This window comes from Festucalex cinctus, chromosome 18 (assembly GCF_051991245.1).
Source record: "Festucalex cinctus isolate MCC-2025b chromosome 18, RoL_Fcin_1.0, whole genome shotgun sequence".
Classification (NCBI taxonomy): Eukaryota; Metazoa; Chordata; class Actinopteri; order Syngnathiformes; family Syngnathidae; genus Festucalex; species Festucalex cinctus.
Window position 1 is genome coordinate 3,837,272 of NC_135428.1, and position 25,768 is coordinate 3,863,039.

The following is a 25,768-nucleotide window of genomic DNA, read 5'->3' on the forward strand; positions in this document are numbered from 1 at the left end:
CCAAAGCCAGCTGAGATAGGCTCCAGCACCCCCCGCGACCCTTGTGAGGAATAAGCGGTCAAGAAAATGGATGGATGGACAGAGCAACATATGAGACTCAAGCTTCTTGCTGTTTTGATCTAAATGTTAGGTAGGTCCTACTCGCATTTTTATTTATTTTTTTAATCCGAATGTGTTTAAAGTTCCTTCCTGTGTGTTTAGTTTCACTTCAGGGTGTGCGTGATTACTCGTCCTGTGATCACTGAGTGTTATTTTCTGCCACACAGTGTGGGCTTGCCCAATGTGGCAACAGGCTACTTCCGGTCTTTGAGACATTACTTACAAACAGGATTCCCTAGTCACTGCACAACACTAATGGCACTTTGGCTGAAAGTAGTAATTCAGGTTTTTATAGCAAATATGATGACAAGAGCACATTCATACAGTAACTAGAGGAATGTAACAGTGCAAACGCTAATAGAAATGGTCTTTGAATAATGTCTGTTACGGCACTAACGTGATGGGAAATACAAGGGATAGACCCAGGGACCCTTCTGAACCATTTGCTTTTGTTCGACATTAAAACAAAGAAATGTCAACGTTTAAGATTTCAGGTATTTTTTAAGTTTGGGGAAAAAAATTGTAGAAAATACCATAGAGAACTATGGTATGTACTTGCTTAAGTTTGCATTTAACTTAAGACGTACCGAAAACCTTGCAAGCTCCCGAAATGTTTTGTTAGAAATTTAGAAGGTTGTCAATTGTCGAAAATAATAATAATAATAATAATAATAATAATAAAAGTCTACATTTTGAAAAGTCTGAAAATTGTTCAATAAACATGCTGTAAGACATTACAACATTGTCAAGATTGCCATTTATAGCTTAATTTTTTTTTCACGCCAATATTTTTCCACCTCTTTCTACTGAAAATGAATATTGGCTTCAAATATCGGTTATCGGCCTCCTTGACTATTAATAATCGGCATTGCTATCGGCCCTGAAAAAAACATATCGGTCTATGTCTAGAAAACACTAGTGAGGTGCATGATATAAAGTATTAGATTCACTCTATAAAAAGCAAAACATAAAACTTCTATGTGTTTTTGACTCATATTCTGTCATTTACAATAATACATAAACAAGCATAAAAATTCAAATTTCTTTATAATTGAACAAACATCCGAATTCAGTAGAGGATTAAATAATTACACCCTTCCCTGAACAAGAGTTTACATTAGCTCGTTTGCTCTTTGCTCACTTCAGTGACAGTGAGAGAATTCATTTCTGAGTGGCAAATGCTGAAGTAGCTTTTGTCCTCTGATGAATAAAAATAGAACCCACGCTATATATAAAAAGCAGAATAAAGCATTTCCAAGTCGAATGTCCGAGCAAGCATTTCCATTCATTAACGGTTTCTTTGTCCTCTTGAAGCAACCGCAAGCGTCGTTTAACCGCAGAAGTCGGTGGATCCGAGTCGGTCACAGAGGACCAAAGCAACGCCAACAGCAGAGTCTGCATTCTGCCCGTACACCGCCGGCTGATCAAACGACCTCGCCACTTCCTGTCTCAGCACCTCGTTACGCGCGAGGGCGCTCCCGCTACCCGCGATCCTCTTGACCCCCGCCTGCCGCAGGCGCTCGGGGGGCATCATGGAGGCCAGGTTCTGCAGGATCCCCCGGCACAGCGCTCTGGTCACGTGACCCAGAGAGAGATTGGAGGCGGAGATGTTGGTCACCTGACCCAGAGTGAAAGGGTCGTGTCTCTCTCCCAGGATGGTCGGGCTCACTGTGAGGTCGCTGCTTTCCTGGTTCAGGGCGCAGCTGATCATCTTCTCGTATAGGGATTGCTCGTTCAGCTCCACACCTGCGATATGGAGGAATTGAATTGCATTAGGATTATTTAAATTTAGTGGGAGTCAAAATTAGTGTGTAAAACTTCAGTTAATTTAAAGTTCCTTTAAGACCACTAATTTTTTTTTTACGCGCGATTAATAGCCACCCCTTAATTACAATGCGGCAGACACGCCCATGCCAAAATTTTGCAGAAATAAATTTAATAACAATGCATATGGAGACTGAAACATTTTTAAAATGTGCAGAATTTCACAAGTTACTTCATGATAGATTAGATAACTCTTAATATGAAAAGAAAGCTGTCACCGTCTTACAAATGCAATTATGCCATCTAGTGGCAGAAAAATCATGTCAACACAAAGCAACATCACATTAGTTTTTCACATTACAGTACATCTTTTTAATTTTAACTCAATTTTATGAATTATCATGAAGTCACTGTAAATAACTAAAAGATGCAGCCATAGTTCTATTTAACATTTTTGTCCACTTTTATGTTAACAAGAATATGAAAATTTTGAAGAAAAAAAATATTGTACATTTAGAACAGATATAAAATGTGCAATTAATCGTGAATTAACTGTTGAAGTTGTGATTAATTACAATAAAACATTTTAATCGCCTGACACCCCTATTTAATATATATTATTTTCAAAAGATCATTTCACGAATGTGTGATATAAACGTTAATGTAGTGGTGTAGTGGCTTTCATGGAAGAGAGTAAATGTGTTTTTAAACTGAGCGAAGGTGCGCGATTATGCAAAAATACCAAAACAAAGTCTAGCCCACACCTGCGCTGATTTACACTGCGCCTCATGCCAGAGTTCATCATACCAACTCGTAGTCCTGCTATTTGGCATTTCGGATGGCAAATTGCATAAATAGTCAATTGTTTTGCCTGTATCGAGATCTAAAGTACTACAAAATAACGAGAAGAAATTCGAAACAAAACTGACCTGAAACATGATGAATAAAAGTACGCACCGAGTTCTTTCATCCAGCCGGTGAGCATTTCCACAAACGTGGCCAGCACATTCCCCCCGTTGAGCGCCGCCGCCACTGCCAAGTATGAAGAGCCAAAGTACGGGAAGAAGGCGACGGAGGATGCGGGCTGAGGAGAGTCGGGAGGTTTGAAGTCGGCTGGCATGGCGAAGGTCAGCTGGGCTGAGGTGCTTATGTTAAGAACTGGGACGTTAAGGGCATAAAAAAACGTGCAGTTACAACTACGTATGTGAGTTGGGAGTTAAAACAATCGATCGAACACAGATCGACTCATTGTCAACTATGTTTAAGGTTGTCTTCCCCTTTAACTCATTTGCTCCCAATAACGTGTAAATACGTTTTTTTTAAATGTCTTAAGTGTCCCAAAGACGTATTTATACGTTCTTTTGTTTTGTTTTGTTTTATGCTAGAGCATACAGAAGGCTTTGATGGAGCCTCTCAACTGCAAAGAACGGTTGCAGAAATGGTAGTTATTACACAAACGGCCAGCAGGTGGCAGCAGAGCAAAGGAGATCAACCAGGGCCATCTAGAAAAAAAAGCTAAATTACTTACAATTTTAAATAGATTTGTGAAAACTGATGAAACTTATCTCTCTTCTAATGCTAATTGCTGCAAAACGGAAACAGATAGAAACATACTTTTTTTTCCTGATGAAAGAAGAGACTTTAATCTTTTGATAGGTTCCATGCTTTTATAGCAATAGAACATAATATTCTGTGGGCCTTGCAAAATCAGTCAAAATCCAGTAAAACAGCCGGGAGCGAACGGGATTGCGAAATGTGAAAATGGCGGCGAGTGAATTTAAGAAGCACTGCTTTAAAGAGTCCATGCCAATCTTGGTTAAATTACCCCCACTGCAAGTTAGTCATTACAAAACTTGATCAAATGTGTTGGAGCGTTGTGGGTGTGACATTTTAGCACATATTGATTGGATATCTGCCCGAAAGAGAGAACTTCCTGTTTCACCTGCATCTGTCTGTGCACTCAAGCAGGAGTAGACAGCGCACTGGAAGTCTCCCAGAGCGGCCCCTACTGGCGTGCCAGCGGGGATGCCATGCCAGTCGGAGCGCGTGTGGCCCGCCAGCTCACCTGAGGGGACACACTTAGGAAGCAGGTGCAAAGGGAAGCCGGCGCCATTGAGACTAGAACATGCACACACGCACACACACAACTGTTATGTAGAAGAGTCTTAACTACAACAGGCTAGCATGCATTTAGTACAGCGGTCAGCAACCTTTACTGTCAAAAGAGACATTTTAGGATAAATAAATAACAAACAAAAAAACTGTCTGGAGTCATAGGAAGAAAATTGTGATGAAGGAAACAGTGTGTTAGTGTTCGGCTAATGTACTGAAGGCACAAAAATAATATGCAACATTCAATATGTGGAGATTCATTTTCCTTCTACCTTTCGTCTTCTGTTTTTGGATTTCTTTTTGCAGTTTTTCATACATATTTATACTTTTCTGCCTTTCTGACAAATTTCTTACATTTTTAGGCAATTTTATGGACATATGGTAATATTCTTCCTTTTTTGGACGTTTTATGGCTATTGACATTTTTTCTGCATTTTTTACTCTTAATTTTCTGACATTTTTTGGCAATTTTGTGTACATTTTATGATAATTTTCGGGATTTATTTTGTTTTGGACACTTTATGGTTACTTTTTGAACAGTTTCTTTCCTTTTAAAAATAACATTTTTGACTAATTTTGTGGTGATTTTAAGGTAATTTTGGGAATTTCTTATTTTGTTTTGGAATTTTTTTTTTCCAAAGTACATTTTTGGGCTTTTTTTTTTTTAGCCTTTAATTGATGACCTACAGAAAAAGACTGCACAGTCTGGGACTCGAACCAGGGTCACCTGCTCCAAGGACACATGATGTGGGTGCTCAATCAACACAGTGAGTTAAACATCGCCCCGCTTTTGGACATTATATATTTCAAATGTTTTCTTTTCTGCCTTTTAAAAGACTTGGCAATTTTGTGTACATTTTATGGTGATTTTCGGGATTTCGCGTTTGGTTTTTGGACATTTTTATACATTTTCTTTTCTGCCTTTTTTTTTGGTCAATTTCATGGACAATTTATGGTAATTTTCTGCTTTTCCACTTCCTTGTTGAACATTTTATGGTCACTTTTTGGACATTTTTAGGTAATTTTTAAAACTTTTAATTGACCTTTTATCTCTATTTCTGACATGTTTTGAATATATAATTACCGTATTCATTTTTAAATCTAAATATTTAAGTAATTTAAAGAATATTTTATCTAAAAAAAAAATCTGTTTTCTAGAGATCCACCGGAGAGGGTCGCATGCTCCAGAGCAGCAGGTTGCAGACCGCTGATTTATCACTAAAGGTGCCTAGATTAATATTTGAATGCTTAGACACTGCTAGCACATAAATCAACAATACAAACTGTTACATACATGTCCACATTCCACTGGTTTGAGGATGTGTTGTAGAATCCCCAACTGGCTGCATTCTGAGGTGTCATGAGACATCGGTCTAATCCACACAACATGGAAACTACATAGTCGTGAATGGTGCCAGCGATCGTGAAGTCCTTGAGGAACTCTGGCCTGCAGAAGAATATAAAGACCTTACAAAGAGAGCAAAAACAACAATGTCGTAGTGTACTGGATATGCGTTTTGCTCACCTGTGTTTCATGTACCAAAAGATTGTCGCACAGCCGAAACCTGTGGCTACGCTGAGGTGCGAGTTCGGTTTTGGAAGGGAGGACAAGAAGCTATTGTCGCAGCGGCCATCTTGCCAGGTGATCAGCTGACTGAAGTTGCCCCTGGACCAATCGTAACCTTCAAACAATAAAATGTTTATACTTTAGCATCTGTCCGAAGTACTGGAAGTACAGTACCGTATATAATGGCGTAAGCAGCAACCCTTTTAGTAGCAGTAAATTCATAACAACTGTAAATTTGTGAATTCTTTCGAAGCCAATGAAAAACAATATCACTGGGCGTTCATTTTTGTGCAGCGTATCAAGCACCAACCACACTGTCCATGACAAACGACATGAAAAAATATAAGGTAGAAAAAAAGTTTTACCTCTCTCTGCATTCCAAAACAAAACCCCGTGCATCTGTCCAGATACCCCGATACTGCCCACATGTTGCAGTTTGTCCCTGGGTAGCAGCCCGACGCATTGGTTGAGAGTGTCCAGTATCCGGACGACATCCTGCTCTTTGGCCTGGATATCGATAACACGTTTGCACATAAACAACCAGATATTTACGGCAAGAGTTTTTTTTTTTTTTTACGCCAGAAAAACTTACCTTTATCCCGTTCAAATCGGCTATGTCAGAAGCAGTTGGCAAACTCTGGCTTGCAGCAACACTCCTTGATTCACTTTCTAATAAAACTGCTTTAATCGATGTGGTGCCCACATCTAAACCCAGAATGTAAATCGGCATGACAGCTGTTACTGATGAAGCTCGTGCAGCAGCAGCAGCAGTACAACTCACTCTTCTTCTTTGGTGTTTGACTGGGTAACAAACAATGCATTGCTGCGCCCAACTGGAACTTCTCGTTCACTGTCATTGTGTTCTTATAAAATTGTTATTTTACCTAGGAAAGTGTATTTTAAAATGTATTTTTCGTCAGTTGATAACGCGCTTGCGGGCTTTGCATAGTTTACCAAAACCCTACGATATGCCGTGCACCGAATGCACCATTACCATCCCCATTCTGATGACTGTACGCTTTCCATTTAGTTCCCACAATCCATTGCGAATAGCATGGACGGGGACTCACTGGCAAGGACTCCAGTTGGCGATTGATAAAAATGAGTGGGGCTTTTCTTCGGCATTTTCGCTAACATCCCTCGTAGCAGCTTCGCGTTCAACTCGACGCAGTAATATTTTACACATGATGCGTTTGTGAGTCCGCTGTGAGAAGCCCGTTGTTATCTCTCCGTAAGTATCACACTGCTGTTAGCACTAGCATTAGCAGCCTTAGCATGAACGCAGCGTTAGCACGATGGCGCTATGGCTAGCGATGCTAGGGTGTATGTTGAAAGAAGACGGCGGAAGTCGCCCAGCGCCTGTCACTTATTTGATCACAAAAGTGCCACTTTTATTTACTTATTTTTTTTATTTATTGGTGTGTGACTACGCAGTTATCTGTTAACGAATGAAACATATCCATGCTGTTGAATAGATCTTAAGGCATTTATCGTTTTATGTCAGGGATTACACATTTTGTGCAGTTAGAATTGTTATATGATGGATTATCGTGTTTTTTTTTTTAAATATATTTTTTAGATACACTAAATCTTTACACCTATCGACCAACTGTCTATACTCACAATTATTACATCTATTAAATATACAAACTGACTTCCAATGACAGATGTGGATCACCAGTTGTATGGCGTATACAAAAAAAATAAAAATCTACACACCCATATTTAAATGCCTTTTGTGATCTAAGAAACAAGATACATTTTTACAACACAAAAACATTACATTTGAATATGGGTGTGTTTTTATAGCAATTGAGCATGTGATTATACATAATTGCTATGTTAAAAATAGTAAATGATCTCATCCAGTTTTGGTTGTAAATATATAAAACACATTGCACGTCCTCTGCAGAATCTTCCTGTGACCCGAGACCAGAGCCAAGATGGCAGCCGTAGTAGCCAAACGAGAGGGGCCGCAGTTCATCAGCGAAGTGGCCGTGAGGGGCAACGCCGCCGTGCTGGACTACTGCCGCACCTCCGTGTCGGCGCTGTCCGGGGCTACCGCCGGTATCCTGGGCCTGACTGGACTGTATGGCTTCATTTTTTACTTTTTGGCTTCGTTCCTCCTGTCTCTGCTGCTCATTCTCAAGGCCGGACGACGATGGAAAAAGTGCTTTAAATCCAGAAGGCTGCTCTTCACCGGGGGCCTGGTTGGAGGTCTTTTCACCTACGTCCTCTTCTGGACTTTCCTCTATGGAATGGTGCACGTGTACTAAAATGACCCGCCTTCTCCTTAAACTAATTGCATTTTGTTTGAGCTATAGATGAGCCAAAAATAGATTTTAACGTTATTCCATTATGACCTGCTGACACAACAAATTATTTTTCTCCTCACACAATCAATAATGCCTTTTATTAACTCCATGCCTCTTCTCTTTTATTATCCTGCCCGGGATTATTATTTGGTTTGTAGTGTAACAGATTGTAGCACATGACATCCCAAACAAGGTGTAACTACTTGATGTTGCATTTTTCTGTACAGTACTGAAGTTTCAATTTAAAGAAATGTGATTACTGATTGGAATAAATGCCTCTGTACTTACATGCATTTGTCAAATCATTTTTTTTATGCTTTACTCACTGTCAAGATGACATACATTCATTTGCAACAATAAGACCTTTGAAATAAATAGGAATACACACATTTGAACAATACCACACAATACAAGGCAGACAAATTACAAGTTGAATTCATTGCATGAATTATAGCAGCATGGTATATTTGAAGTTGAGGTGGATAAATTTGGTGTTAAAATTGGACAGATGGGACGGGTCATTTGTGGATGAGGTTAAAGTGCGTAAAAAAGTTTAACAATGATCCTCAGGTTTTTTTTTTTCGGGGGGTGCTTTTTCTGTAATACTCTAAAATGCCTTAGGATGGCGCCAAAGCCCCAAATAATAGGGAAGTAGTTAACTGTCAAGGAAGCATGCTGCTGTGATACAGCTGAGAGATGATTATTGTATGTAGGGGAGGAGCTAAGTTTTAGCTGAAGTTAGTGGAATTAATGAAGAGTCTTTGCTGCATGTTTTTTTTTTGTTCTGTTGCGCGCTGGTATCTTCTGATCTGTGAGGCAGTTATTTTTCAGGGAAATGTAAGATGAGTTTGGGATCATAGTTTGTGGTCTATGTGCAGGGAATAGGGAGTCGGGACCTAGTCCTGGTGTCGAGATTTCCTGTAGTTTATTATCTCAAAGATTGTGGCTCAGGGAGTATAGTTTATTCTATTTTGGGGCTAAATTTGTTTTAAAATGGGTCAATTTGACCCACAATTTAACAGCAGTGTTAATACACTTTGAACGACTACTTCTACAGATCAGGTGATTGGCTGCTCATGTCACTCATCAATAAAATCAATCAGAATGTCATGTTGATAGAATGTGAGTGGCGATAGGCTAAAACTAAGGGATGTTTCCAGGTCACCGGCCGGATTCATTTTGTCATCCCAAAATATGCCATAATGATGCTGATATTAGTCCTAAATGCTGTTGCTGTGATTCCATTTTCCAGCAGCAGGCAATTGCAACATTTCTTCCTGTGTATCTTTACTAGGGGTGGGACAAAAAACCGATTCGACCGAACCATCGGTCGTTTAGGGGAGCTAAACGGCCGTATCGGTAGCAGACTTGTCAACCGATACAAAATCCGCCGGGAATCCTTAGATACATTGCTTGTAAAGCTGTGGACCGGATATCGCGTTGCTGTGAATCGGTTGCGAGTGAGGCTTTATGGTTTTCATAACAATAGCAAGAGTTCTGCACCGTGCTCTACTTGTTTTGTTTACATTTCAGTAGCATCAGTATTCAAGCTACTTCCGTGTTTACAGAGAGCTAGCAAAGTCGCGCTCAGAGACCCTTCATTCCCCGGATGTTGTAAACAGAATGCAAAGACGTTACGCACCTTTTTTTGGGGGGAGGGAGGCCGCCTACCGTCAACGCCGTGCTCGCGACACGCGCGCGCGCGCGCATTCGCACACAACGAGTGACAACATGCACTGGAGACAGTTAGCAGAAGCCGGTGCCGTACATCTCGGTATTTCCCATGGCTATCGAGTCCTCTCGGTGCACTCGGCGTACCAACGCCATCCCGGGCCGGCGTTGGTACTGCGCGCGAGCCAAAAAGAATAACTCCCGTGACGATCCAATGCATGGATTCAAACGACACAGGTATGTCCCACAGCCAACACACCAGCTATGCTAAAAGCACACTGCAAGTATCTCATTTATCAGTTTGTGGCTCCCTGTCAATGTACACAACTAGCATGAGCAGCAGGGAACTGAGACGTGCCCGCAATTACGTCATCAAACTCAAAATGAACGACAGCCCAGAAAACAAAACAAACAGTCGTGATTCCGTGGTCATCATCGTGTCTCAGATTAAAAAAACAAAAAAGATATCATACATTAACCAAAAATGAATGTGATGACAAAGAAAAACAAAAATTGTTAAAAACAAAAATTGTTGATAAAAAGGTTAGGGCACTTTTGGAAATATTTTTGGATATATTAAGTTGTTAAAATGTGTTTGATAGATTTATTGTTCCATAAGGTGGCTTCATATTTCTTTTGGCTGGACGGTAGGTTTATTTCATGTTTCTGAAATACTTCACAATGTGCACATATTCTGTTTAATTGTGTTGGTGTCTGTCTAAAGGTTAAATATTTATATTTCATATTGAATTATCAGCCTTTTGTTTTCCTGATCCTTATTTTTAATTAAAAAAATAATAATTATAACTGTCAATAACAACTAATAAATATTTAAACTGATACATTTTTCAGTCATATCGCCCAGCCCTTTGTTGCGGTCCATTTAAATACAGTAATTGATTCAATATATAAAAATATAGTTGTTGTTGTTCTTTTTTAACAAATTTGTAGATACTGTAAACATTTGTGGTGTTTTAAGAATGTTTACAAGCAACAAATGTCACTATAAGTTTGGAATATTGAAATTAATCGTATCGAATCGAAAATTGTATCGTTCCCAAACTTAATCGAACCGTATCGAACCGTTCTGTTCTAAAAGATAATCGTTTTTCAATCGAATCGCAACTTGTGTATCGAGATTCATATCGAATCGGCCTCATGTCAGAGATTCCCACCCCTAATCTTTACAGGTGGTTGCCTAGGCTGGTCTCTCCGAGCAGGTGGTGGGTTCCACTTGTACCTCTCGAGACCTTCTCTGCGGGTCATTTTTGTCTTGCCGTGGCTTCCATTTTCAATTGTGTGAAGCGAATGTGATATGATGCTTTGGTTCCGCACCCTGTGGAGAGAGGTTGGAGGTGTAGCGCTGGCCCGTGTTGCGTGGAATGGTGGGACCCCGCTTGTCCTCGGTCGGCTTGTTCTGAGCCTCCAATACTTCAATATCTTCTGTATTTTTCATCGAGTTGGACGACCCTTTTTCTGCTGTTAGTTTCCGGGATCTCCTCTCCCTTTCACGATGTTTCTTCTCTCTGATTGAGTTCCGCTCTTTCCTAATTTTCAGTGAGGGAAAGAAAAGCCAATGGATTTACATTTGGAGGAAAAACATTATTTTTCAAGCCAGATAATTTACATTTTTACAGCGTTTTTCAAAGTGTGAGGTGGTGTGTCTCCACTAGGGGCCGTCAGAGAACTTGAAGGGAGTGAGAGCATTTATTTATTTACTTATTTATTTTAGGGGGAGGGCGGGAAGTGAGCATTCTGGAAAAGCGCATGAAAAGTTTGTTGGTTTACAGTTACTGTAACATCCATGCTAATTTCCATTAACCCGTCTATTATTAAGCTATTAAGCTAGCAGGCTTTTGTTATTCTGTGGTATCAGCGGTTAAAGTGACAGTGTGTAGGATTTAGTGCCATCTAGTGATAAACTAAAAGAATGCAATGATTTTGAAGCACACACAATATAAGGTGCCTCAGAGAGACGACACTTTGACCGCCTACCACCAATTACTACACTCGCAAAGTTCTTCTCCGGGTATCCGTAGCAGAAATATGGCGGCGAAACCTGTCAGCCTCCTGTAAGGCACGCCACAGCCTATGTAATCTAACTAGCGATTACTAGACCTACAATTATATATTTTTTAAATTTAAAAAAATTTATGTGATAGAACATTTTTTTTGCGGATAATTGATATTAATAGTGTTATTTTCTTAAACAAATACTAGTTCAACACTAGATGGTGCTAAATTCTACACACTGTCAGTTTAAGAAAATGTATGTATGGATAATTCTGTTTTGTTTTATGTGTCAGTATTATGCCCCACACTCCGAAAACGCCCAAATACTGTACATAAATCCTACTTGAAATTGATGATCTCAAATTTCTTGTTTCGATAGAAAGAGCTGGTGTTCATCATGTACAGCAGGATCATATCACACACAAAGGCTCCCTGGAGGAGAATTACATACTTTTAAAACAATGTTGAGAAAGTGCTCAGTATATACATTGTAAATACAGTGTGGCAGTGTAATTCTAACTCAGAAAGCATATTTGAAGATAACTCACAATTCCTAGAAGCGCAACACCGGAACCAATGGCAATTATTGTGGGAATAATGTTGAATTTTCCTGCCTGGCCATTGATCATGATGTCAAAGCGAATTCCATATACTTTATACAAAGTGCGAAAGGTTTCCCCATTTTGATCCTTATAGTATCTGGCATATCTGCAAGGCAATGACATCAGATGGTTGAGTGCGCAAAGGTAAGTAGGAGGACTGAAATGATGTACCTGAAGTTGTATCCTGAAGTGACAGAGTTGTTCAAGTTTATGTCCAAACGGGTGAAGCTGTACTGTGGATTGCACTTTGAGTAGTCCTTATCCAAATCACAGTACCACTCAATTAGGATACCAACAGACCCACCCTAAATGAAAAAAAAAATGATTGAGAGGGTGGGGATATCTTTTCTTCTTTGCTTGTCCTCAGATGACTGCCACTTTTAAAAAAAAATATATATATATATATATATATATATATATATATATATATATATAAATATATTATTATACCACTAAAAAAGAAGGGTTTGCAGATGGCTAGTGATTGAGTAATAGTAGGTTCTGACTTATCTTTCATTTGAAATTACTCCATGAAGTGTTAAAAAAAAAAGTTGCATTCCAAGATAAATATTTGGCATTCTTATTGTAAAAATATATATAGTTTGAAAAATTGCAAGGAAATACATAAGGATCATGGTAATTTCAACCATTTGAGCTGCCCTAACCATTTTGTATGGTCCTTACAGGTATTTTGATTATTTGACCTTATAGCCTTTAAATCCTTTGGATATTATACCGCCTTTGACAAAGGAGAACAGCTATAATTGTTCTTCCATTCTGGCATTTGTACCTTTCCAGCCATGTCCTGGAAGTCGTGTCCTGCCCATTTGAGCAGATCTCCGAGGCGAAAGATGGGACAGTAAGGATGGTCCACTTGGTCGTAGTAGCATCTTTTTAAGTAGCTGTCATCAGCGGTATCAAGAACGTTGGCCCTATGAAAGTGAACACAGCAGGTAAACTGAAGGTAAACTGAAAAGTTCTCCAAAAGATCCGGAGGTGGAAAAACCCCTATAGACAAACAACCACTTACACTCACAATCACACCTAGGGACAATTTAGTGTTCAATTAACCTGCCAAGCATGTCTTTGGAAGGTGGGAGGAAACAGGAGTCATTTGTTTTCTCTTCTAATAATAATAAAAATAAAAACTGTGAAGCATGGTGCACCGAGCATCTTAAAAAAGCTTTCACGGCACACAAGCAGTACCGCATGTCTGTCATTCAGCGGTGACCATATCACTGGCATGCCTGCCTTAATTTAAAACACATTCCGAGAGCGTGTGGAGTTCACCGACAACTCTCAACGATGCTTTATATCACCCACATCCGGTCAAAAAAACATTCCGAGTGTCAGGAAACCGAAGAAAGACGTGTGCTTCATTTCAATGAGCTCATGACGTGCGTAATTGCCGCGACTAGTGCCATCTGTCCACAACACTTGAAAGCGGAGAGAGGGGGGAGCCCATCTCGTGCGACACCTGTCCACAGTTAGGCTCGCTGTCAAGGGCATCTCGCATGACTGTTTCACTGTCTCGCTGAGTGCAATGCACAGGCCGTATTAATAGAAAGCTCTCTGCGCCCTAAAGCTATTTAAAACACCCATGAGCTATATAGGCTATATTTCTCAGCTCACTTACTGATCTATGAAATGATGCCTTGGAATCTGAGGAACGCCACTACTCACCACCACCTGGGTACACTTACTTTGAAAATTCAAACTTCGGGAACCTGATGAAGTTTTTGATGTAGATGGTGAAGTTTTCGGCTTCACTCAGTAATGGGACTCTGGGGGCGGAACATAGAAAGCAGAACAGTTGTTTAAAAGGAATGCAAGCTTCGTACAGACTGTATGAAAAACAGAAGGTGTGAAAATGTCTGGAGGTTCTCACATGGGTCTCTTGCTGTATTCTACAGGACACCAGGCATGAATCTCGCAGGTGCCGGTGCTGTTTATACACAAGCCTGTTTTAATTCCTGATGGAGAGAGTAAAGATTCTTGGAACTGGTTTGGTATCGTGTGAATTGCTAATGATTTAATCCGACATATAGCAACAAACAAACTAAAGGGAGGATCTTCATTTTTGTATCAGCGCAAGGCTCACTGCTCGTGTTAGCCAGTTTGGCAGACCGGTCAGAATGGATGTCTGAGATCCACCTGGTGGAGTGGACGATCAGGTAAAAGTCTATTTAAACCTTACGCCTGTTCAGATCAAAGTTAGCTAACATTATTATATAACTTTATTTCATACTCAATATTTTAATGTAAACTGCATAATTATGGTTCCACTGATATTTTGATAGGCAGAAACACAACAAATATTTCAGATAAACTTATATTTAAAATCTAGTGCTGTCAAAGTTAAAGCGTTAACTAATTAAGCACAAAAAATATTGCATTAATTAATCATGTTTTAATGCAGATAAATCACTATTAATTTTGACTGCAGATGATCCCTTTAGCTGACAGCGGATGGTTATGTTAAAGGTAGCGCAGGTTATGTTTGAGCAAAAAACATTACTAAATGTATTAAAGTAAATCATTTGCTAAATGTTTGTGTATGACATTCAGAATATTTGTTCATGTTAAACTATTGTTTTTTCGTTTCATTTTAAATTATGCAAGTAATTAACTGATTAGAAAAAGAGCAGGATGAGTGAGGATGAATGCAGTGGATCAAAAAATGTTGAAGACGTTCTCATAACATTAAATGTTAATAAATTAACACATAACAGGTACTCTTTAAATTTGGTGGGCAAAAAATGGTGATAAAAAGCCGTTTTAATTAAGCGATTAATAATGATTATTCAAAATTCTAAGATGGAGTTAATCTGATTAAAAAATGTTATCATTTGACAGTCGTAATCATCAACATAATACTTTTGAGGTCTTAAGAATTTGCGCACTATAATATTAAGTGGTTTTAATTTATAAATATATGCGTTGATATTTTTGTGAAAACTCTTTATGTAGCTGAAAGTCTGCACTTTATTGGCATCTTGTTCTATTTAAAATTCATTGTGGTGGTGTATCATGACAAAATCATGTAATAGTCTGTCATCATGTCATATTCAGTGTGATGATTATAATTTCACTATTGCACCAGCAATTGTTAGTGATAGAAGACAGGAAATTCCAATCCATGTACAAATTTGTGTTATTTCACTACTGTAGGAACAGAACACCATCATATACCGAGGACCCCCTTTCACACTCATAATTTATTGACAAGAAATGCTACTCACCATGCCCTGCTATGACAGCCTCCCCCTCAGTGCAGTCATCATCACTAAAGCATTGGCCATTTGGTACCTTGAAACTCTGTCATGCATAAATGAGAAGTAAATGAAAATAATGCAAATGCAGAAGCAATTCTATTTAAGCAATGACAGAATTGGAGGACATTTTCTTGTCCTCCTAATGAATTTTGAAATAACCTACGCATAAAATGCAGAAACACAAACAAGACAAAAGTAACAACCTGCAGTGTTTACTAATTGACAATTCCGACACTTCCGGGCGTTACTGAAACTTCCGTAATGCAACGCGATGGTAACAGCGTATTGTATTGCTTTTGCTTGTGACTAACATACAAACCAGGCAGATTGTTATAGTTAGTACCGTACTCAAATGACATCTCATCATATTTTGAAATCAAATAATCATCACAAATCAAATTACAACATTCCAAAGTGCAATGCTTTTCAATGGGTGGACAATATCCACCGAGTAAGACCGCCATTTTGACTGGTAACGTCAGCTCGGAATTATCAATACCAACTTTAGCTATTCTTTTCTCTAGTACCTCTTTGATGGCCAACTTATAAAATAGTTATGTCTTCCTTGTAATTGTTTGTTTTAAATACTATTATGCTTTGAAGTTGTGTCTCTCCACAAATATCCAACCCTGCTACTAAAACCTTATAAGCAATGTAGACAAAGAAAAAATAAAGAAAAAATAGCACGCTGCATGACTCAGTAGAACATTATCGAGCTAATTACTCAAACTATAGTTAGTCCAAAAGTCCTCAATTTTTCATATTTTTTTTTTCAATATGTCACTTCAACCTACAGTACACAATACCATTACTCATATATGACAAAAATATTTTTATATAAAAGTTTTTCTTTTAACTAAATAGCTAAGTTTTCCTTAAGCAGCTAGCCTTGCAGCTAACAGCGACTACGCTTGAGCAAAATGCTAACATTAGCCTTGTTTTGCAACACAGGTATTCTCAGACTTGTTACTGTAATTAGTGTAATACTAAAATTAAAGAAGTAATTTAAGTACAATTCATTGTATTTAATTGTAAAAGATTAGTTTGCAAGATATTTTTTTAATATATGATTTTCTGGTGCCAGAGTACCTGTAACAGGGCTCCTTCAAAAACAACAAAATATATGATCAAATAAAACTGAGCTATACAAATCAAATAATATGGCTTTAGTACCAGTACTAGCATAAATGAAAAAATAAAATCAAATCAAACAAATGCTTCCTCAATTGTCCTCGAATCCTGGAATGACACATTTATTAACATGGATACTGAGCCTGTGTGCACTCACCTCGGCACAGAAGCCCAGCCTCTGATTGGGGGTCTCAATGTAATTTGTTACCACGAAGAAAACCTGCTCTCCCTGCACAATACAATTAAGCTTTCAGTCATTCTGATGAAGAAGCAAAAGGTTAAATGGATTACACTCTGGAGAAGATCAATGTTGTTAAATCGCGTCAGGCAAACGCTGCTGCTAATGACATTCACCCAAGTCATAATAACTCATGACAAGTGCTACATCAAGACGATTGTGGTTTTACATACATTCGGCGGAATGACGTAGTCCTCGGCACTCCACAGGTGAAGGCCGCTCCCAGAGCTGTTGGTCAGTGTGACGCCTTTGAGCTTGGTGATGACGGAGGACTGGATGGCCTCCTCTCTTTCCTGGTAGCCCTTCTTCATCACAAACACCCACCTAATACGTGGAGCAACACTTCAGAATTGAGCTGTGAGTTTTGTCATCAATTTACATCCAGTAGATAATGTGCCCTCAGACTCCATACCATGCCCTGCTTTGATCCTGAACAAGATTGGCAGTAATTATCTTCTTGTTTTGGGGCCATTGTTACATTAAGCAGATTAATTCCACCTGTAGGATTTGTGCCATATAAGGCCTGGTTATTCAACACTGAATTCTTATTTACAGTTAAATTGATTGACGATTCCTGCATTTAGCTGGTGACCGGTACAGGGTGCATCTCGCCTCTTACCCAAAGTAAGTCAATTTTATTTAAATAGCACTTCACAGAGTGGACAGCGTGCTTCACAGACTGTAGTTAATATGCAGCATCACATTTTATATTTTACAGATACAGTAATAATGCCGGAGCCAAGATTCGCACCCAGAAACAGGTAGATGTGCTAACCATAGGCTGTCGTGCTGCTTACACTTTGTCAAACACTTTTTATAGAACATTCTAATCAACTATTCATTTAGAACATTGATTTTCTGTTTGTAGTGTATCACTTTGTTGTTGAAACCCAGTCAACTCTGGTTGTAAGCCATTTAACTCAGTCTTAGTGTCAACTTCTCTCTGAGCTAGAAGGGTTACTAAGTATTTACAATTAAAATATCACACACATGCTCTGCCACTTTAACCGAGCAAAGCAAACGCACAGGACTTGCACAGGCACAACTATTTTTAACTTTGTGAATCACTTTGTGGAAGGTTAGTTTATGCAGCAAAGGCACCCTTGGACCGAAACAATGGGGGGGCAAGTGCAGGACTGCATCTTACCCGATTATGTATCCCAGCACGGCCAGTTGGTAGATTCTAAACAATATTCCGATCTTCCTGTTCTCGGCGATGACATACTTTTCCGTCTTGTAGTTGAGGAGGGAAAAGAAGAAGGTGCCCCAGCCGGCCATGTCGGTGGTCGCGAGAGGGAGTGAGGGAGCAACACCAGGCAGTGCATATCCCCTCCTCAGCTGGTTTACTCGTCAGGACCACTGTCACTCTGCATGCTCCTCCAACATGCCTGAAGGCAACATGAGCACATGTTACATTCAACCATTCACCAGCCTTTTAAAATGACTTTTGAACCTGACTTCAGTGTTTTTCTTTGCAGGTACAAAAAACAAAAAAAAAACAAAAAAAACCTACATTCATCAGGGGCACTTTTTGCCAATAATATTGATTGTTCACACACTTTCTATAAATTCATTCCAGCACCACTTACACTGTACTCACGGTTTTTTTTTTTTTTGCACAAGTACACGTGATAAAGCAATTACTATGCAAAAGGTGTGAGTCTGGCCACCAAACACATCACAATTAAGAACAATTTCACATTTATAATCCCGACCTGACAGCAGGGAAAAGCAAGGCAAAATACAAAAGTACAAAAAAAAAATCCACACACATACAAATCCATACACAAATTGGTAAATAAAATTAGTGTTATCTATTGGTCTTGCTCTCTCCCAATATGTGTTTATATGTATTTGAATAATTTTTAGAAACCTTGAAAAAATGTCATAAAACATGCCTCGGTTCTATTTAAATACTGTGGTTATATTTCACGGATTTTCACTTATTAATGCAGGAGGGTCAGGAGCGTAACCTCTGCGATGGAGGGGGGAAATAACGGATATTAACAAAAACATTTTTGCAAAGTATTCAAACGTTTTTCCTTCTTATTCCATCCAAACATTATCTTGCCTAGCAATTATTGAAATCAATTTCATTATGTATATTTTTATGTAATTTCCATAATTTAGAATTTACCCCATTGTGTGATCATTAATAATAATTTTATGTCTGGAAGTGTACTCTTGACTTGTGCCTAGTAGTACTCTGAAACTAACATATACTGTACATAAATATGAATTGTGTTATTATTAGAATTAGTTTAATGTTGTTTAAATGGGTTCTGAACTAGTACTGCACTATAAAACCTAAATAGGGACAATAGCGACTATTTTGAGTGCATTTTTTTTTTCCATTTTGACAAAATAAAAACGGATAGGCTAGCTCACTGTACGTTAAGTGACCCGGTACAAATTCCTTTTGTATTAAATGAGAATCAGAATCTGTACTTTTTGTTTTTACTCAGAACTGAAGTTGAATTAGTACTTCTACATTTACCTTTTTTTTTTTTTTTTTTAAACACGTTTGGGAACTTCTACTTAAAAACTGAGAATTTTTTGCCATTTTTTTTTTTCCAGTGACTAATGTACACTGTGACTGCCTATGGTGGTGTTCATTATTTTTAATAAGGAACTATGCTATGCTGAGTGATAGTGAAGCCAAATGTGTGAGCCACCTACCCCCACCTGCTTTGTGAGGATACAGGTCGACATTTCTTACTAGTTAGCCACCAATGGCAAGTCACCCTACAATCCCTTCATCCAATCAAAGCCGGAAGCTTCTAGTCGCCAAGATCTTTCTAGAAGGACCTCAGTGCCATGTAATATTAATCCGCGTTCCAAATCTTCTAAAAAAATCGTTTTCTAGGTACTATATTATCAATAATTGATCATATATATTCTTAAAATGTACTTTAGGTTTAACGGGTTTCAAGGTAATAAACATAACAGTTTGAAAAGCTATGTGCTGCTGGGGGAGGAGGAACTATTTTTTTTAAACTACGGATGGATATTGCCAATGACGTGGTAGCGCCTAGTAGTTTATAAAGAAGTTGGCCGTGACCGCACCACATCAACGTCTTGAATACCGTCACTTTGTTGTAAGTAACATCTCTTTTTGTTCGCGCTATTGAGTCAGTTGTCTGTCTTGTATTTAAACGTTTACGCTTACCTGGTCCTCGTACGCATTGGAGGCTGTTATGTTTTAACAGTGACGCATTAAAAAAAAATAAAAATAGTTTCACGATACTTGGGTGTTATTTTTGGATTAACAAACTACTATATGAGTGTAATTTAATTCCATCGTCGTACATTTGAGAAGTTGGGGAAATTTTTAGCTGTCCGCAATAACAGTGACTTGACATTTTCAGTGGTAGCGTCCATTATGGGTGGCGGCATCTGAACAAAAGGGAATCAACAAGGTCTCAAAATGGCGCTGTCGACTGGGATGTTAATGGCTGATTACAACCAATTTCTTAACATACAATTTGTTATTACAATAGTTTGCGGTTTTTTTTAAACTGTGTAATGATTTTATTAACAAAAACTTTATATTAAATATACATCCCTTAACTGTTGTTTTTCTGTTCAGGTTAAGACCTAAATACAGTTGTTTTAATTCCTCTTAGGTGCAAACATGCAGATCTTTGTGAAGACCCTCACTGGCAAGACCATCACCCTTGAGGTGGAGCCAAGTGACACCATCGAGAATGTCAAGGCCAAAATCCAGGACAAAGAAGGCATTCCCCCAGACCAGCAGAGGCTCATCTTTGCTGGCAAGCAACTGGAAGATGGTCGCACCCTCTCCGACTACAACATCCAGAAGGAGTCCACCCTCCATCTTGTCCTGCGTCTGCGAGGTGGCATGCAGATCTTTGTGAAGACCCTGACTGGCAAGACCATCACCCTCGAGGTCGAGCCAAGTGACACAATTGAGAATGTCAAGGCCAAAATCCAGGACAAGGAAGGCATTCCCCCAGACCAGCAGAGGCTGATCTTTGCTGGCAAGCAGCTGGAAGATGGCCGCACCCTGTCCGACTACAACATCCAGAAGGAGTCCACCCTCCATCTTGTCCTGCGTCTGCGAGGTGGCATGCAGATCTTCGTGAAGACCCTCACTGGCAAGACCATCACCCTCGAGGTCGAGCCAAGTGACACAATTGAGAATGTCAAGGCCAAAATCCAGGACAAAGAAGGCATTCCCCCAGACCAGCAGAGGCTGATCTTTGCTGGCAAGCAGCTGGAAGATGGCCGCACCCTGTCAGACTACAACATCCAGAAGGAGTCCACCCTCCATCTTGTCCTGCGTCTGCGAGGTGGCATGCAGATCTTTGTGAAGACCCTCACTGGCAAGACCATCACCCTCGAAGTCGAGCCAAGTGACACAATTGAGAATGTCAAGGCCAAAATCCAGGACAAAGAAGGCATTCCCCCAGACCAGCAGAGGCTGATCTTTGCTGGCAAGCAGCTGGAAGATGGCCGCACCCTCTCCGACTACAACATCCAGAAGGAGTCCACCCTCCATCTTGTCCTGCGCCTGAGGGGTGGCCAGTGATCAATCAATTCCATTTGTTAATCTTAAAGTGAAATATGCTGTTAATTTCAAAGGCACATTGCCATGATGACCAAATGTTCAGTGCACATTGTTGGAATAAATGATCATTCAAGTTCTGGCTTGTGATGTTTAACTTTATTTTACTTTATGGACCTTGCACACTTACCTGCCGGAGGTGATGTTCTGGATCCAGATCACCGAGCTCACTTTATGGTTAACCTCTAATAGGTATTTTTAAATTGGACCCCTATAAGAGTTTAACTTGTAATACATACTTTTAAAAGTAAAATCTAATTTTTAACTAGCATTAAGTGTGACACTGAGTATGAAGGCCTACTAAAAGTAACAAATGTCACCCAATGTGTGAAAACATAATTGATAGTGTTATGAAGTGTAAAAGTTGGAGTTTGCTAAAATACAGTGCTACAGAGAACAATTTCACATTTATGTCAACCTGACTGCAGGCACAATACAAAGTACAAGTACACAGTTTTGTCTATTCCTCTTTACGTCAATATTATATGCATCTATTGTTACCAACGATAAGTTCCGTGAATGTTACAAAAACATGCCAGCAGCGTATTAGGGTTATTTCGATTTAAGATATTCATTGTTGGGCCCTTGTGCCATCTAGTGACTGTAGCTAATTGCATCGAAGTTTCAGACAGCACTTTTTTTTTTTTTTTTTTAAACCTACCCCAGTGTTTGATTGCGTGCGTCACCTGCACTGAGGCAAACGACAGCGCCATCTCGCTACCATTTGGTGTAAAAGTCGCGTGACTGGACAGCAGCAGTAAACCCACATTGTGACTCCTAGTGGTGATTTCTTTGACTACAAGTAATTTCTTCAGGTACAAGTCACGACTTTTACGAATACCTGTACAAACTTACCGTTTTTTTCTACAGGTACATTTTTTGTTTACTTTTTTTGTTTTACAGGTACATATTTTTTTTTTTATACAGGTATTTTTTTTTTAAATAGGTACAAATCACGACTAATACAGATACAAATTTAGATACATTATGTTACTTTTGCACCATATTTACCTCCATACAGGAACCTTGTGTTTGTGTAAATATACAGTACAGTGGCCGAGAGTTCATGACAAATATAAACGCCACAATAGTTTGTGTGAAAATTTGACTATTTTTGCTAAGTAATATTTTGCATGCCTACTCCATCCAAACATTTAGTTGATGTATAATAAATTTGAAAATTTCATGTAATTTGCCTAATATGCAATTTCCCCTATTGTGGGACTATTAAATAAATGAACGAAAGTATTCATATGTCTAATAACTTCTGTTATGAATAGTGAATTACACTACCCCAAATTATTAGCTCCCCTGGTTAAAATGCACTTTTATACCCGGATTAATAAAGTGAGTCACTCAAAGTTCTCCAAGGGTTGTAAACTCTCAAATCCAGCGAGAATTCATCTCGTAAGGTTATTCTTAAGCATTTAAATGAATTCCCCCCCCCCCCCCCCCCCCCCATACTTATTAAATTATGTGTGCCACAGTATTATTGCAATGAAACTACAGTATTAAGTCAAGCCACTTACCAGCAGATGGCGCCTCCACCTAATGGCTTTGTCGTTGCTACACAACTACTCGAGTGTATATTTTTAGTCAATCATGTAACGCAAATTATGTTCGATGGTGGAAACGTACCATTATATGCAATTACCCGGTAAGCTTTTTGACCAAATTTACCTTCAACTCAACCAGCTCAACTTTATTTGATCAAACAAAACCACAAAAATATAGGTTCAACCATTTATTTCAACAAAGTGCACTTAACTTGCAAATGCCTTTAAAATTAACAGCAACATTTGAACAGGCTTAAGAAGATGGAATTGCAACTTGATTACTGGCCACCCCTCAGACGCAGGACAAGATGGAGGGTGGACTCCTTCTGGATGTTGTAGTCGGAGAGGGTGCGGCCATCTTCCAGCTGCTTGCCAGCAAAGATGAGCCTCTGCTGGTCTGGGGGAATGCCTTCTTTGTCCTGGATTTTGGCCTTGACGTTCTCAATTGTGTCACTTGGCTCGACCTCAAGGGTGATGGTCTTGCCAGTCAGGGTCTTCACGAAGATCTGCATGCCTCCTCGCAGACGCAGGACAAGATGGAGGGTGGACTCCTTCTGGATGTTGTAGTCGGAGAGGGTCCTGCCATCTTCTAGCTGCTTGCCAGCAAAGATGAGCCTCTGCTGGTCTGGGGGAATGCCTTCTTTGTCCTGGATTTTGGCCTTGACGTTCTCAATTGTGTCACTTGGCTCGACCTCAAGGGTGATGGTCTTGCCAGTCAGGGTCTTCACGAAGATCTGCATGCCTCCTCGCAGACGCAGGACAAGATGGAGGGTGGACTCCTTCTGGATGTTGTAGTCGGAGAGGGTCCTGCCATCTTCTAGCTGCTTGCCAGCAAAGATGAGCCTCTGCTGGTCTGGGGGAATGCCTTCTTTGTCCTGGATTTTGGCCTTTACGTTCTCAATGGTGTCACTTGGCTCAACCTCTAGGGTGATTGTCTTGCCAGTCAGGGTCTTCACGAAGATCTGCATGCCTCCTCGCAGACGCAGGACAAGATGGAGGGTGGACTCCTTCTGGATGTTGTAGTCTGAAAGGGTGCGGCCATCTTCCAGCTGCTTGCCAGCAAAGATCAGCCTCTGCTGGTCTGGGGGAATGCCTTCTTTGTCCTGGATTTTGGCCTTTACGTTCTCAATGGTGTCACTTGGCTCGACCTCGAGGGTGATTGTCTTGCCAGTCAGGGTCTTCACGAAGATCTGCATGCCTCCTCGCAGACGCAGGACAAGATGGAGGGTGGACTCCTTCTGGATGTTGTAGTCTGAAAGGGTGCGGCCATCTTCCAGCTGCTTGCCAGCAAAGATCAGCCTCTGCTGGTCTGGGGGAATGCCTTCTTTGTCCTGGATTTTGGCCTTGACGTTCTCAATTGTGTCACTTGGCTCGACCTCGAGGGTGATGGTCTTGCCAGTCAGGGTCTTCACGAAAATCTGCATGCCTCCTCGCAGACGCAGGACAAGATGGAGGGTGGACTCCTTCTGGATGTTGTAATCTGACAGGGTGCGGCCATCTTCCAACTGCTTGCCAGCAAAGATCAGCCTCTGCTGGTCTGGGGGAATGCCTTCTTTGTCCTGGATTTTGGCCTTGACGTTCTCAATGGTGTCACTTGGCTCAACCTCGAGGGTGATGGTCTTGCCAGTCAGGGTCTTCACGAAAATCTGCATGCCTCCTCGCAGACGCAGGACAAGATGGAGGGTGGACTCCTTCTGGATGTTGTAATCTGACAGGGTGCGGCCATCTTCCAACTGCTTGCCAGCAAAGATCAGCCTCTGCTGGTCTGGGGGAATGCCTTCTTTGTCCTGGATTTTGGCCTTGACGTTCTCAATTGTGTCACTTGGCTCGACCTCGAGGGTGATGGTCTTGCCAGTGAGCGTCTTCACGAAGATCTGCATGCCTCCTCGCAGACGCAGGACAAGATGGAGGGTGGACTCCTTCTGGATGTTGTAGTCTGAAAGGGTGCGGCCATCTTCCAGCTGCTTGCCAGCAAAGATCAGCCTCTGCTGGTCTGGGGGAATGCCTTCTTTGTCCTGGATTTTGGCCTTTACGTTCTCAATGGTGTCACTTGGCTCGACCTCGAGGGTGATGGTCTTGCCAGTAAGTGTCTTCACAAAGATCTGCATCTTTTCAGCTAAAATGAATAAATACAGATTATAGGTGAAAATCAGTTAAGTCAAATATGCATCTATCATTTTAGATAAACACTTAAGCCACTGGATATTTATAAACGTCTTACTCAAAACACTTTGTTTTTATTTTATCTTTAATGTAATAAATTTACGTAGGAGGGGGTGGGGGGATCGTTTAAAAAAACAAGCCAGTCGACAGCGCCATTTTGAGGCTTCGTCAACTCTTTGTTCAGCTGCTGCCGCCCATAATGGCAGCTGTCTTTGAAACTGTCGAGTCACTGTTAAAAGCTATTTATTCATTGTCCTAACCATTACACCAAAAACGTAATAGAACGTAGTAGGGAAACGCCTATAATAGTTCGTAAAACCGAAGCGTACAGACAAGTATTGCGGAACCATTTAGACATATTTATTAACAACAAAAGTTCGACCCCACCCGGCAACAACGACACATTTCACACCAAAGACCATCGACTCAATATCTCGAATAAAAAGCTCTGTTACTTACAATTTAGTTTGTAGATTCTTGCGACTTGTGAGTCTTCTGCTGACGATCTGAACAGCGTTCTCTGAAAACCGCTTTATAAAACGTTGAGGCTGCCACGTCATCGACACTATCCATCCGCACTAAATATAGTTCCCTCCTTTCCCGACACACTGCATTTCAACCTTTATGGTTTATTTCGTTGACACCCATAACACTGAAAGTAAATGTTCTGAATA

The 25,768-nt window shown here is 40.1% G+C and overlaps 6 protein-coding genes and 1 long non-coding RNA gene across 9 annotated transcripts; 4 read left to right on the forward strand and 3 right to left on the reverse strand.

The window, feature by feature from the left end:
- Nucleotides 1–1,127: 1,127 nt before the first annotated feature.
- On the reverse strand, nucleotides 1,128–6,572 carry shpk (sedoheptulokinase). 2 transcript variants are annotated; one of them, XM_077505133.1, is made up of 8 exons: nucleotides 6,135–6,572; nucleotides 5,908–6,049; nucleotides 5,501–5,657; nucleotides 5,270–5,422; nucleotides 3,806–3,981; nucleotides 2,821–3,021; nucleotides 1,769–1,845; nucleotides 1,423–1,670 (listed from the first exon to the last, which is right to left on the reverse strand). In XM_077505133.1, exons 1-8 carry the CDS (start codon nucleotides 6,270–6,272, stop codon nucleotides 1,581–1,583), a joined length of 1,134 nt encoding a protein of 377 aa, XP_077361259.1. In that variant the 5' UTR covers nucleotides 6,273–6,572; the 3' UTR covers nucleotides 1,423–1,580. The 2 variants fall into 2 exon arrangements, with proteins under 2 accessions (XP_077361258.1, XP_077361259.1); XM_077505132.1 differs by having other exon boundaries at nucleotides 1,128–1,845; nucleotides 6,135–6,566.
- Nucleotides 6,242–8,144, forward strand: emc6 (ER membrane protein complex subunit 6). 2 transcript variants are annotated; one of them, XM_077505141.1, is made up of 2 exons: nucleotides 6,242–6,347; nucleotides 7,455–8,144. In XM_077505141.1, the coding sequence occupies exon 2, from the start codon at nucleotides 7,486–7,488 to the stop codon at nucleotides 7,816–7,818; it is 333 nt and encodes a 110-aa protein (XP_077361267.1). In that variant the 5' UTR covers nucleotides 6,242–6,347; nucleotides 7,455–7,485; the 3' UTR covers nucleotides 7,819–8,144. The 2 variants fall into 2 exon arrangements, with proteins under 2 accessions (XP_077361267.1, XP_077361266.1); XM_077505140.1 differs by lacking the exon at nucleotides 6,242–6,347 and adding an exon at nucleotides 6,416–6,773.
- Nucleotides 6,667–19,542, reverse strand: p2rx5 (purinergic receptor P2X, ligand-gated ion channel, 5). The gene is made up of 12 exons (XM_077505134.1): nucleotides 19,467–19,542; nucleotides 17,935–18,175; nucleotides 16,961–17,111; nucleotides 16,707–16,778; nucleotides 15,386–15,461; nucleotides 14,032–14,116; nucleotides 13,847–13,927; nucleotides 12,934–13,075; nucleotides 12,315–12,448; nucleotides 12,090–12,249; nucleotides 11,885–11,973; nucleotides 6,667–11,075 (listed from the first exon to the last, which is right to left on the reverse strand). The coding sequence occupies exons 2-12, from the start codon at nucleotides 18,063–18,065 to the stop codon at nucleotides 10,820–10,822; spliced, it is 1,377 nt and encodes a 458-aa protein (XP_077361260.1). The 5' UTR covers nucleotides 18,066–18,175; nucleotides 19,467–19,542; the 3' UTR covers nucleotides 6,667–10,819.
- Nucleotides 13,903–18,267, forward strand: LOC144006345 (uncharacterized). The gene is made up of 5 exons (XR_013279780.1): nucleotides 13,903–14,317; nucleotides 16,997–17,144; nucleotides 17,343–17,411; nucleotides 17,506–17,548; nucleotides 18,028–18,267. It is a non-coding gene; the product is annotated as an uncharacterized LOC144006345 (long non-coding RNA).
- Nucleotides 19,543–20,421: 879 nt separating the features above from the next.
- On the forward strand, nucleotides 20,422–21,007 carry LOC144006791 (polyubiquitin-B). Its single transcript, XM_077505834.1, has 2 exons — nucleotides 20,422–20,925; nucleotides 20,993–21,007. Exons 1-2 carry the CDS (start codon nucleotides 20,422–20,424, stop codon nucleotides 21,005–21,007), a joined length of 519 nt encoding a protein of 172 aa, XP_077361960.1.
- On the forward strand, nucleotides 20,960–21,454 carry LOC144006344 (ubiquitin). The gene has a single exon (XM_077505142.1). The coding sequence runs from the start codon at nucleotides 21,106–21,108 to the stop codon at nucleotides 21,337–21,339; it is 234 nt and encodes a 77-aa protein (XP_077361268.1). The 5' UTR covers nucleotides 20,960–21,105; the 3' UTR covers nucleotides 21,340–21,454.
- Nucleotides 21,455–23,106: 1,652 nt separating this feature from the next.
- Nucleotides 23,107–25,722, reverse strand: LOC144006335 (polyubiquitin-C). The gene is made up of 2 exons (XM_077505131.1): nucleotides 25,554–25,722; nucleotides 23,107–25,047 (listed from the first exon to the last, which is right to left on the reverse strand). The coding sequence occupies exon 2, from the start codon at nucleotides 25,037–25,039 to the stop codon at nucleotides 23,210–23,212; it is 1,830 nt and encodes a 609-aa protein (XP_077361257.1). The 5' UTR covers nucleotides 25,040–25,047; nucleotides 25,554–25,722; the 3' UTR covers nucleotides 23,107–23,209.
- Between the last annotated feature and the right edge of the window lie 46 nt (nucleotides 25,723–25,768).

Bases quoted from the DNA above. Each gene is read 5' to 3' on its own strand.
- LOC144006791 (XM_077505834.1), top strand. From the start codon at position 20,422: ATGCAGATCTTTGTGAAGACCCTCACTGGCAAGACCATCACCCTTGAG.
- LOC144006344 (XM_077505142.1), top strand. From the start codon at position 21,106: ATGCAGATCTTTGTGAAGACCCTCACTGGCAAGACCATCACCCTCGAA.
- p2rx5 (XM_077505134.1), bottom strand. From the start codon at position 18,065: ATGGCCGGCTGGGGCACCTTCTTCTTTTCCCTCCTCAACTACAAGACG. The intron at 16,779-16,960 runs GTATGTAAAACC...TGTATTGTGCAG, and splicing joins ACTACGTCATTCCGCCGAAT to GGAGAGCAGGTTTTCTTCGT. The intron at 11,076-11,884 runs GTAGGATTTATG...ACTGAAAATTAG, and splicing joins TTTGAGATCATCAATTTCAA to GAAAGAGCGGAACTCAATCA.
- emc6 (XM_077505141.1), top strand. From the start codon at position 7,486: ATGGCAGCCGTAGTAGCCAAACGAGAGGGGCCGCAGTTCATCAGCGAA.
- shpk (XM_077505132.1), bottom strand. From the start codon at position 6,272: ATGCCGATTTACATTCTGGGTTTAGATGTGGGCACCACATCGATTAAA. The intron at 6,050-6,134 runs GTAAGTTTTTCT...ATCGATATCCAG, and splicing joins CCGATTTGAACGGGATAAAG to GCCAAAGAGCAGGATGTCGT. The intron at 5,658-5,907 runs GTAAAACTTTTT...TATTGTTTGAAG, and splicing joins GTTTTGGAATGCAGAGAGAG to GTTACGATTGGTCCAGGGGC.
- LOC144006335 (XM_077505131.1), bottom strand. From the start codon at position 25,039: ATGCAGATCTTTGTGAAGACACTTACTGGCAAGACCATCACCCTCGAG.